The sequence below is a fragment of the Meleagris gallopavo genome, chromosome 2 (assembly GCF_905368555.1).
Source record: "Meleagris gallopavo chromosome 2, MGAL_WU_HG_1.1, whole genome shotgun sequence".
NCBI lineage: Eukaryota > Metazoa > Chordata > Aves > Galliformes > Phasianidae > Meleagris > Meleagris gallopavo.
This window is the reverse complement of record NC_139405.1, coordinates 5,537,190-5,549,891: the sequence shown is the minus strand read 5'-3', so window position 1 is coordinate 5,549,891 and position 12,702 is coordinate 5,537,190. Positions and strand designations below refer to the sequence as shown.

Sequence of the window (12,702 nt, the reverse complement as noted above, 5' to 3'; positions counted from 1 at the left end):
GGTGGACTCTGAAGCCTGCACTGCTGTTTGACTGAGCCTTGGTCTTGTAAATTAGTAGAAGAAAGCCTGTTCCATAATCAGTGCAGCTTTCTGGACAGCAGTTTGGCAATAGCAGCTTTTCAGCTTAGGCTTCATGACAATTTTAAGTTTATTTATGTTGATGCTAAAACAGTTTTCTTTCCTTTTCCTCAATTGTGACAGTACTGTTTTTTTGTTTTGCTTTTTTTTCCTGATGATGTGTTGAGCTTGTCCAAATAGGTGTAATTCCACGGAAAGTATCACTGTAAGGGAAACAGGTGGCTGAGGTAATTACAAGTTAGAAAACATGCTTTGCATAAAGCAGTTCCCAAGCATTCAGGGCTCAGTAAGATACAAAACAAGTGGTTCAATATCCGTAAAGAGTCAGCTTGCAATATAGGACATGGACCATTACGACCATGGGCTGAGATAGGCTCAGCAGTAAGCCAGTTGTGGTATTCTTGTCTTTGTTTGTGGGATGTCTGTAGGTGGCCAGCATCGTGCCTGTCATTAATTTGGTACTTCCAGCCTTTCTTCCCTCCAGTTTCAGTTCTGATAACCTAAAGGCTGGTAGCTGAATTAGCAATTTCTGGAGGTTGCAACAAACATTTTGTTGTGTCCAGAATCCATACCAGTCAGTGGTGGAAGAGACTGTGGGCTACTCCTTTCAGTTGTGATGAGAACAAATAACATAAATGACAGCTGCTGTGTGTGTGTGTCTGTGGCTATCAAGTCTCCTTGTATAGCTGGCTGAAGTTTTTGGATTTCTGGATGTGTCATTAAGAGATTGTTTCCTTTGAAGCTGTATGTGATCTGGACTTATTTCAGAGCCTGAGAGAAAGTGTTAGCACCTGATTTAAAATACTGCGTGCTTAAAAGAACAATAAAGGAAAACAAAACCAAAGAAACTTGTAATGATTGGTAATACCTCTTAGAGCACGTGGCATTAGCCCGTTTCTCGGCCCTGTTTTCAGAGTACATTGTGCTTGTAATTTTAAAATGAAGAAAATGAGAGAATAAAGACAGCTTATGCTCCTTTGAAAAAGATTCAGCTTTTGAACAGACTTCAAGTTCTTGCAAGTAAATGGAACTAAAACCACTCCTTCTTTTTTTTTTTTCTTTGGAAAGAAAACCCATATCACCAAATTAGCTCTGTAGGCTAAGAACAATGTCCAAATTAGCAGTTGATTTTTAAGTTTTGTTTTTCAGTCCCTAAACATTTATTGGTAGTCAGTGGGACATCACATATAAGAAGATCTCTGCACCACCTTAGCACGTCTGCTCAATGCCACTTGAGTTCATTGAGACTTCATTCCACTTTCAGCTGCGTATGGTTATTCCCAACTTCTTCTGTGTACTGACATTTTGTTTTCTTTAAAGATGATAACACATAGATTTCTGCTCATTTTATTTGCGTGCTCCCCATATGAAAATCAGTTACCTTAAGTATATTTTCAGGTGGGTGGTCTGTGTGTGTGTGGCTTCTGTTGTGTGGGGTTTTTTTGTTGAGTTGGTTGTTGATTTCCTGTAAATGTTGTCTTACTGTACAAAATCCTTTGTTCTGCACATTCCCAATCTTTTTCTCTAATCCAGTGTCATGCAACACTGCCTAAGGTAATAAGCTTTGGGTAAAACAGTTTTTCTCATAGATTTGTGTTGAAGATTTCATTTATGGGCCTTTTGTAAACTATATTATACTGTAACTGTGAAACCACTCATGAGAAACCTTGATTTGTCTTCAGCGTGTTGGTTTTCTTTTTTAATTAATCTCATGCACTGGGCTACTGAACAGCATTGTAGCATCTTTGTAGTCTTGCTAGTATTCAGTCTTTCCTAATAGATGTAGTACCAGATCACACTTTTGTGCTGTGTAAATTAGGCTATTGTGGCATTGAACCAGTCCAACTGACTTCCTTTTCTCTGCAGCTTATCTGCACTGTCCTTATCTCTAGATATAGCGTGTTTTCCAGGAAAATGGTGACTATTTAATTCTACACTGATCAGATTAAGTTCTTTTATGGTAGATCTACAAAAGAAGAAAGAGTAGATTCTAGTCTTTAATGTCTGTATTTTTTTTTTTTAATTTCAAGCTAATACTTTTTTTCTATTCACAGTGGTGCTCACATTAATAAAGAGAATAGAGATCATGAGACAAACTATTTTATTAAGGACAGACTAAACCCTAGAACATTAGTCTTGCATCTGTACTTTGTCAAATTGGCAGTGATTTCTTAAAGCCAGTGCTGTTTTTGGTGATGCTGAGACTTTATTTTAATAAGTTCTTTAAGAGGGGAAGATTCCTGCAATCACTGCTTGTGCTGTTTTCTCAGATCCTCTCTTGTCCCAAAATAACTCTGAGCTCATAACCAATTTGAAGCAAATGTTGCAGAGGTGGTGCTATCAAAAGTAATGAATTCCTAAATGTGTGGAGAAAATGAGCATCCAGATAAGAAAGACATGTTATTTTTACCCCTGTGGAAACAAAGGCTGCAGTGTGAGCACCAGGGATGGAGAACAGAGACACTGAATATCCACATGGTAGCAGAACCTTCAGAGGAGCTCCAGCCTCTTTGGATGTGAGTGCATCTATGCACTGGCAATACACAGGGCTGCATTAGGCCTTCTGTTCGTAGGACTGTACCTTACCTTTCCAAAATGCATTAAGTGTACGTTTTTAGAACAGGTGGATGTGGTGTTTGGAAGCTGTTGGTTGGGGTGTTGATGGTGATCTGCATTGATCTTTGGGAAGCAGCCATTTACTCAGGAGAATGAACTGCTTTTGCACAATTCATTCCTGTCTTTCCTGAAGAGCCCTTTCAGCAGCTGGAGCTTTGCTTGGTGTAAAGTAGAACTGATTGCCACTGCCAAAGGTGGTAGAGTCGCTTCAGCAAAGAGGAAATCATAGAGTTTTCACCGCAGACTTGTTTTTATGTCGTTTTCCTTCTATCAGATTTCAATGAAAAGCCACTTACCATTTTTTATGTCTATATAAAATGTTTGCCAAATCTTCTGTTTTACAAGGCTGTCACAACATCAAGAGATTTTGCTTTGGGTTTTGTGCATTATGTTAGCAGATCAGAAATGTTTTATTTGTCTGTGGCATAACTAAGCACAGGCATACTTGTAAATCATCTTTGCTGACTATCTTAGCAAACATGGCTTGCATCTGACAGTGCTTAATGGACATCTGAACTCCAGATCCCTAGAATCTGTATTATTATTTTGGACTGAGATAATGATGAATGGGGCCAAGCCCTGGCTAAGAAGTGAGAGCTTGCAGCTATGAATTCTGGAGGCAGACTGTGGCAAAACGGAGGGATTTTCAAATGTCACATTAAAAAAAAAAAGTTTATTAACCAAAGGATAGGGCTTTTGCCTTCTGAAGATCTGTTGAGATTGCTTCTTGTCCTGCCTTTTTTTTTGCATAACTTTGTGGATTTTGCATTGCTGCTACAGGAATTGTGATGGATTTACAAATACTTCAGTTATCTCTTTCTGTCATTAAGATAGTGCCTACAAGTGTCCATCCCAGATGTACTCTTAGTGTAAAGGTGAAAGACAGCTCTTGGTGAAACATTGATTAGAAAGCCTGAATGTCTGGAGCTGTGTATAGAAATCTATATTTGCTATTCTCTTAGGCATTGCAGAAGGCATTTTTAATAAAAGTTTGTGAGAAATGGGGGAAAGTGGTGTTTTTAAAACCGATATTTCTTCACTAATCCAGTGGTCAGAATGATGCTTTTTGGGCATTGTGGAGTCATGGTTTACTTGAACTGTTTTGTAAACATTACATTAGCAGTGTATTTTTTGCATGTTTCCAAGGGCAGTTCCTTTTTGCAACAGGTAATTTCATGGCTTTGGAAAGAAATATTAAATACACCATAGTTTTAAAACACCTGCCTATTTAATTGCAGTCATGACGTCTTAAATTGCAGTTCCACATTCAAGTTAGCTCATGGTGCAGTCTTGCATTTTTTTCAGTGTTAATGAACCATCTCACCTGCAAACTGCTAGAGCTGTAACAGGTCTGAAATAACTGGAGATTTGTGTGTTTAGTTGAATATTTCAGCCCACATTTAGGCTCTTTACGCTTTAAAAAAGCGCAGAAAGTATTTATTTTGGAAGACTGCCTTAAAGAATATGAATCTGTTGGAGGAAATTAAAATAAGATGGAGACTTCTGTACAACTGTAATAACAGCCAATATTAAAAGTGACAGAAAATACTTCCTCATAATTACTCAGAACCGTATCAAACTGAGCACATTGAAGTCTCAGAATATTTGAGATAAAGAAGTTTGTGTTGTGTTCTGTGCCGGAGTGATGCACTCTGCAGGATTGTGCTTTTTCAGCCTCGCCGATGGCATCACAGCGATGTATTGTTTCTATTGGGAGGAAGAGGCAGAACTATGAGCATGCAGTAGCACTGTTTCAGAGCTCTTTCACTTCTCAGAGCAGGCCAAGCTAATAAACCACAGGATTATCAGCATCGATTAACAACCATTGGCACTTGTAAAACGTGTTCAGAAAGAATCACTGTGTAAATTTTTACTTTGAATTGTAATGTAATTGACTGTTCCATGGATCTAACCTATTTAACCTCTAATAAAACAAACTGTTGGCAATGTTAAAATATTCTATACTGCTATTGTTTTTTTCCTATCAATTCCTCACTTAATTGATTGCTCTGTTTCCCCCTACCTCCCATGGCAGTCTTTTCCCTGTAAAAGGACCGATCTGTTTAAGGTAGAGAAATTCAATTCTTATCTATTGATTGCCATGTCTGCATGTAGTTAACTTACAGAGGCTATCCTAATCATTTATGTTTTTTTATCTTTACTTTTTAAATAGATTTTTTTCTTTTCTCTTAGGAATTCATTTTTCTGTTTATTCTCAAATGTCTGACAGCATGATATCTAATTTGTAACTCTAATGAAGGAAATCTTATTGTAGAAAGTAGTTCATAAAACTTTTTTCATTCACATCACTGTTATAATCTTTTAAGCAGACACTGCGAAATGCACTGTATATACTTTTCCTAATATATATATATATTTTTTTAATCAGACTGGAATTTGAAAGACAACAACGAGAGGAACTTGAAAAATTAGAAAGCAAAAGGTAACATCATTCTCTGGTCTTTGTGTATATGTGTTTGTATATATGTATGCACACATACATCATGGGCTCATTTAAATCATCAGTTTTGAATCACAGTGTTGTATGTAGAGGATACTGTTACAAATATTTGTCTTGTTAGTTGTTTTTTCCCCTTTATAAAACTTTAGTTGGAGTACTGTAGATTCTCACTGATTAATAACCAGATAAACAAGCTTCATTGTAGCTGTGATCTTTAGCAAAGTAAATACTAAGCAGCTGTAGTAATGATATGTGCATATTAATAATACTTACCAGAACAGCTTAAAACACATAAGGAAGCATTGTCAACTGGAGAACTGACCTACTTGATCAGATTCATCATACCTGCTAGGATTTAAAAAGTAATAGATTTCTTCTTGTTGGAGATCGCAGCACTGATTAGACTCAAAAGCTGAAAGCCACTTTCTAAATTGTTTGCTGGGTTTTGAAAGAGCTGTTTAGATAGTTGGAATAAGTTAAGCTAAAAACCAAAACAAATGTCAGCACCAAAAAGCCTTAAACCCAATGTCGGAACAATTAGGAGATGTAGAATCACTGATACTTATCCTCTTAGTTATGTTGATAGGCCTTCAATTCAGTTTATGCATGTGCTTTAATTTCTCAAGTCTCAGTTCTTCAAATCTCACTTGGAACTCACTAGAAACTTTAAATGAGTTATTGCATGGGCCGTGATTTATCTTAAAGTTATTTCAACTGCATCTGTTCCTTAGCTTATATTCCTGTTTATCAATCATTCTGTTGGGTTCACTAAAAGAGAAGGCATGGTTTCTGTTCACCTACTGAATCAGTTTTGGTGAAGCAAATTTCAAATAAAGTCCTTTGTTTAAATTTTGTCTGTATGAAAATAAGTGTGTAAATATATATGCTTACTCTTCACTGTGCAGTGTATTCCATCAATATTTTTATTGGCTAGGAAAGAGCTAACAGTCTAATAGTATTCCACGTAAATGCTATCTAACATGTTTTCTTATAGTTTCATATATCTACGGCTTTGCATGTTGAAATCTGTACTGTTTGTCTCAAGGATTCATTCATTTCCAAGGAGTATAAGATTTTTAACCTGTAGCAAAACAAAATTATTTAAAAAGAAGAAAAAAGAAGTGATATATACTCTAAAATCCCTGTCTAAACGTTTTTAACGTCCTCGGGTTTTGTTGTCATAGAATGACAGAATGGTCTGGGTTGAAAAGGACCACAATGCTCATTTAGTTTAAACCCCCCTGCTATGTGCAGGGTCACCAACCAGCAGACCAGGCTGCCCAGAGCCACATCCAGCCCGGCCTTGAATGCCTCCAGGGATGGGGCATCCACAACCTCCTTGGGCAACCTGTTCCAGTGCCTCACCACCCTCTGGGGGAAAAACTTCCACCTAATATCTAACCTAAATCTCCCTGGTCTCACTTTAAAACCATTTGCCCTTGATCTATCACTATCCACCCTTGTAAAAACAAAAAAAAGGTAGATATGTTTCATGTAAATGTTTTCTTGTAGGAAACAGATAGAAGAGATGGAGGAAAAACAAAGATCTGACAAAGCAGAGCTTGTAAGAATGCAACAAGAAGTAGAGTCACAGCGCAAGGAAACAGAAATAGTACAGCTGCAAATTCGAAAACAGGAAGAGAGTCTGAAGCGCAGAAGTGTTCACATTGAGAGCAGGTTGAAGGATTTGCTGGCTGAAAAAGAGAAATTCGAAGAAGAGAGATTGCGGGAACAACAGGAGATAGAACTTCAAAAGAAGCAGCAGCAGGAGGAAATTTTTGCCCGTGTCAAAGAGGAATTGCAGCGCCTCCAGGAACTTAATCATAAAGAAAAAGCAGAGAAAATGCAGATTTTCCGAGAACTAGAAAAACTTAAAAAGGAGAAGGACGAACAGTATATTAAGCTGGAATCAGAAAAAAAGAGAATTGAAGAACAAGAAAGGGAGCAGATGATGCTTGTGGCTCATCTAGAGGAACAGCTTCGAGAGAAGCAGGTCATGATACAGCTCCTCAAGAGAGGCGACGTACAAAGAGTCGAAGAAGAGAAGAGAGATCTTGAAGATATCAGGGAATCTCTTTTGAAAGTCAAAGAAGCCCGATCTGAAGGTGAAGAAAACCGTGAAGAGTTAGAAAAAGCCCAACACAGCTTTATAGAGTTTAAAAAGAAACAGCTAGAACAGTTGACTATGCTGGAAAAAGATTTAGTTCAACAAATGAATCACCTAGAGAAGGAAATAGCACGTGAAAAAGAAACTGTGGAACATTTAAAACTTGCTGAGGAAGAACATGTAAATCTCAAGGATGATGAAAACTTTGGGGATGCTGTACTCAAGGCTGAAGAATTTGACATGATAAAGCCAGCGGAATACAGGCTTCAATGTAAAGTACACCAGCTGAAGTACCTGAAGAGTAATCATTTGCCAGCTCTGCTGGAAGAAAAGCAAAGAGCCTCTGAAGTCCTTGATAGAGGCTTGTTAGGATTAGATAATACTCTGTATCAAATAGAGAAAGAAATAGAAGATAAAGAAGAGCAGCTTGCACAATATAGAGCTAGCACAAATCAGTTGCAGCAGCTTCAAGAAACGTTTGAATTCACAGCCAATGTAGCTCGGCAGGAAGAAAAAGTTCGGAAGAAGGAAAAAGAAATCCTTGAATCAAGGGAAAAACAGCAGAGAGAGGCATTGGAACAAGCTGTAGCTAAGTTAGAAAGAAGGCACTCTGCTTTGCAACGTCGTTCTACAATAGATTTTGAAATTGAAGAGCAAAAGCAGAAGCTTGCCACATTGAACAACAGCTGCAGTGAGCAGGCTGGCCTGCAGGCGAGTCTGGAAGCTGAGCAAAAAGCCCTTGAACAAGACCGGGAGCGGTAAGTGTTAGGATAGCATCAATATTTAGAGCCTGTAATTCACAGATAGTGGATCATTTTATGCCTTGGATTTTGAGGAGGCAGTTTGTTGTGTGTCCCACTGTTTGAGCTTCTAATTTTAAGTAGTTTGCTCACAACTGAGGTTGCATATTGCTTTTCAGGTAATCCAAGTAAACCAGTGGGATGTTTAATTTTTTGTTACTGGCTTTTGGACTAAATAAAGTAGACTGCCATATATCAGTGTAAAATTCAGATGCTTGCATCCAGCCCTATGTGATGACAAACCTTTTTAGGTACAGAAGCATTGTCTGCACCCTTCTGTACACTTTTACATACACATGATATTTGGAGCTGTACTGTAGCATTCATGCCAAGTGTGGAAGGCTCAGAGGAAAGTGGTTCAGGTAAGGAGGTTTCTTCCTTTGCAGAAGGAGAGGAAGAATTTTTTATTTAATTTTTGGCCAAAGATAAAATCCACTGGGATTGGTGGACTCAATCCATGCAGTCTGGAAAAAGGCAAAATGAGCATTTTAAAACATGTTGTCTGATTTGCTAATACTGCAGCTTGAAAACCTGTCATTACTGGTGGAAAAAAAGATTTAGTTTTTCATGAGGTAGAATTTGTGGTTTGATTTTTAAATTTTATAGTGATTATGGGATTCTTCTTTTGCAAGCACTTCAAAGCAGATGCTCAATGAGAAAAATCACTGAAAAAAATACCTATCTGTAGCCAAATCCATGAGCTCTTCTGTATCTCATTTCTTTTAAACTGTTATCAGGAGATAATAGTTCCTTTCTATACCCTGCACAGAGAGCACTTTTTCAACATTTAAAGCTGCATTGTATGGCTTTTAGTTAGACGTTTTCAATACTGAGTTATCATTCTGTCATAGATGTTTGCCTTATGTTTTGTAATTGTCTTGAAGAACATGTAATCTAGCTTTCTGCACTGAGCATCTCACTTGAATAAAGCCATCTATAAGCAACTGGAGATTCCAGAAAAATAAATGGCTTCTTAGTTAGCCCTCAAGAGATTACTGTGCTGTGTGGTAAGTGGAAAAAAATATATCGTCAGCTAGAAGAATGAAGCTGGAAAAGGATTCCTTAGAAGTAAAAAGATTTATTTTTTTCCCTTGTTTACTTTAAAATCCTCTTGCACAAACTAAATACAACTTTGTAGTCTTTCAGTGAGTGCCCCAGGGCCCTGAATAACTTAGTGCAGAATGTCATTTATGTGCTCACAGGGAGAGCTGGATTCTTGTGAATGATGTGGCAAAAGAAAATGTTAAGAGAATCGTAATATGTTAAATATTTCAACCTACTTATATAAACCTAATGTTTGAGTTTACATTGCACAGTGTAAATTGTGACATCCCAGGCACTTGAATTGCTTGCATTTCTTATTTTAATCCAGGAGTTATTTTGTGATGATGTGCTCTGGAAAAAGAGATAGTGCTAACTATCTAAAAATGTGTAAATCCAGTGTTCGTTTGAAATGTTATATTAACCTAGGTCCATCCTAACTGGATGAAATTTCCAATTTGAATAATGTTAGCTCAGAATCTCACTCACCTAGAGGGTAACCCCTCAAATGATAGTTTGAAGTTAATTTGTGCTGGAGTAACTCATGCAAGCTTTGTCTTTATTGGCAGGGATTTAGAGCAATAGAATGAGCATTATATAACTGAAGAGTCACCTCTGAGGCAGTGGAATGCATCACTCAGAAGGGACAAGGAGCAGAGCATTGGCAGATGCATCACACAGCTGGATAAGCTTACAGCTATAGGAAATGATATCTTTTGATAGGAGGATGTTTACAAATTGGGGGATAAGATATGTTCCCTTAATATAATTCTGATTTTTGTGGTTAAATTGATTTTCCGTAGATGCAAACACTCCCCATTATCCATCAGCCATCTCCCATCCACTTTCCTGCAGGATGCAAGATTGTTTTGCTGCTAATCATAAGAAACAGATGGTTTCTGGCTGTGCTGCGGAAAGTGCTCAAAAAATGAAGTAACAATTCAGCCTGCTTTACTCCTGCCTAAGCCCTCAGCATTTGTGCTCTCTTCAGTTTTCTGTACTAACCTTCAGGAAGGGATAAAATAGTTGTAGCATTATACTTCAATCTGGATACATGCAACTGCAGTTGAGGTGCTCGAATCCTTCCTTTGGATTGTTCCCCCTCCTTTTGCAAGAACTTTTGTTTTACTCTGTAATTTTGAGGAAACCTCAGAAAAACAATTGACTTTAGAGGCAAAAATTGTAATGGCAATGGGGAAGTTTGTTACTGTGTTATAAGCTAATGTTGGCCACATTTTAAGTGAAAACCATGTTCTGCAGATTATTTTGTTAAAATAGTTTGACTAAGTGATAAATATTGCAAGAAGTGCTTCTTATTTTATACTGGATGCCTCAGGCATTTTCAGTCTAAACTACTGTATCTGATTTTATATATTCTATTCTGTGCATAAATCTGGCTGATACGATATTTATTCTATGGTTAGAGAAAGTGAGGTGTTTTCCATTTCAAAAGATGATTTATAAGTGATTTGAAATTAATACTAGACTTTATTTTGTAAATTTTCAGCTATACATGCATGCAGACAGGAGGAATAACTGAAAAAAATAGTAAGATTTATGTATATAACATACAGTTATTAAGATTTTCTCAGGAAATGTGTCCTGCCTCATTGCTGTTCTAGGTTTTCTTTGTTTTTGGGATTATTGCTATATTTTGAGATACCTCAGCTTATTTCCCCATGTATTCATTTACTTCACACTAGAAGGTGAATAACTGAGATCTTCAATAAAGTTCTGTAATGAGAGAAAGCTTATTCAAATTACCCTAATAGATAGGTTTAGTCTTCCTGAATTAATATTTAATGCATTGAGGTAGATACCACTGAAAGATTTTGATGTTGTTTTATTTAGTTTAGCTTTGCTGTGGTAATTTGTTATTGAGCCATCCCTACATTCCTATCTAAATTTGCCTAAAGAACAATTAATATGCTCATATCTTCATAAATATTTATAACTAAGATCTTACATACATGGATTGCAGTGTAATTACAAGAACTGTGGGCAGCAATGACACCTTAAAACAGACAACACAAATTACATTTTAAATTTTCTTTGTAGCCTAGACCAGGAAATTCAGCAACTGAAGCAAAAAATATACGAGGGTGATGCTGGTCAGAAAGGAAATCATGGAACATTAGAGGAGAGACTGTCCCATAGCAATTCCCCAACAAGCCCAACAAAGCCACAGCCACCCGTTACTCCAGTGGTTGATGACAGGTGGGTAACCTGGATTTCTGCAGTGTTTTGATACAAACAGAGTAGAAAGTAGAAAATAAATACTTTGAAAGATTGTCCTGCCAGCATTAGACTGTAATTAAATACTGTAACTGTACTTAAAGAAGAGTCTAGAAATAAATTTGCTGTGCTTTAAAAAACCGACAGGCTTATCTGTTGTTCTTGTGCCGTTTATTTTTTGAATACAGGTTTGTGAAACTCTAAACTTAAATTGGTTTTGCATGTACAGTTATTGCCTGTATGGTATTGCTTTATATGCACCAAAAGCAACAAAACAAGTGAAATTACATTAAGCCTTCTTAACAGGACAGTTGCCCTCTATTACTATTTTAAAATCTATTCCTTCCTTTTTATGTTCTTTTTATTCTTATACTTACAGTCATTAATATCACCTCTTGGAATGTTCTTTCTCTTCAAAGACCACATACATTTCATAGCATGTATTACTTATAAAGCAAACCATTGAGTGATAAAGATACAGCCTCGGCCTCTGTTTCTTCATCTCCCTGGTCCTCATTGCCACTTGTGCAGAGACAGATGCAAAGTGATGACATAACCTGCGGTCCATTGAATTGTGTAGTTGTGATAACAAATTGTTAAAACTGTAAACCATTGGCTGTTAAATGAACACTTGCTCAAAAAATCTATGTTGGTTAAGGAGAGATAAAGCTAGTCTAACATTAAGCATGCCAGTTTAGAGTTGTGCAGTAGGCTTTGTAAGTGTTTCAGAGTGCCTTCTTGCCTGTCTCAGGTTTTGTCTAAGAATGTGCTAATTTTCTTTTCTTACTTGTATCTCGCAGGATAAATGCCTTTATTGAACAAGAAGTGCAGAGAAGGCTCCAAAAGATCCATCATAAAGCTGAGGATAATGATGGTAGCCTGTTCTGGTCTACAGAAAGTTCAAAGGTGAGCAAAGAAGGGTAAGCAATCCTGACCCTCAGTGCAGCACGTGCACACACAAAGTAATAATTTTTGTTCAATAATTTTCATGTTTTCCTGCATTAACTCTAATTGATATATAAATAAATCAGGGCTATTCGTTTTAGGTCTTGCTGGTTTTGTTTTCTAGTGGCTGTATTTTGTTTTATTTCAGTTTTTTGCAAGGAAGATTGTGTAAATGGCCATAAGAAGATAGCAGATAGAATTGAATCAAAATTTTCATGTTATGCCTTTGAAATACATTGATAAAGTTTCTTCTGGAAGATCAGGAACTATTTGTACTTGCAAACAAATGCTCATTTAAAAATTGATAATCTGATTCATCTGAGGAACAATTTGGTTGACTTCTGTGCCAGTGGTTTAATAAATATAAGTAAGAAAACAGTTACTTTGGGCTGTTAAAAAATGTCTTAGAAGTACTTAGA

At 36.9% G+C, this 12,702-nt stretch overlaps 1 protein-coding gene across 10 annotated transcripts in view; it reads left to right on the top strand.

The window, feature by feature from the left end:
* KIF16B (kinesin family member 16B) overlaps positions 1–12,702 on the top strand; it is a 135,284-nt gene that overhangs the window by 68,082 nt on the left and 54,500 nt on the right. For 7 of the 10 annotated variants that reach the window (XR_014881825.1, XR_014881826.1, XM_085218745.1 and 4 more), the window contains exons 18-22: positions 4,730–4,762; positions 5,084–5,137; positions 6,668–8,020; positions 11,162–11,320; positions 12,139–12,244. Coding sequence is in view for 8 of the 10 variants with exons in the window: in XM_085218745.1 (XP_085074871.1) it covers positions 4,730–4,762; positions 5,084–5,137; positions 6,668–8,020; positions 11,162–11,320; positions 12,139–12,244 (1,705 nt within the window). In the remaining 2 variants the exon portion in view is untranslated. Of the gene's footprint in view, positions 1–4,729; positions 4,763–5,083; positions 5,138–6,667; positions 8,021–8,313; positions 8,423–11,161; positions 11,321–12,138; positions 12,245–12,702 lie in introns of those variants that run through there. The other 3 variants (XM_085218742.1, XM_085218740.1, XM_085218747.1) reach the window with 2 other exon arrangements.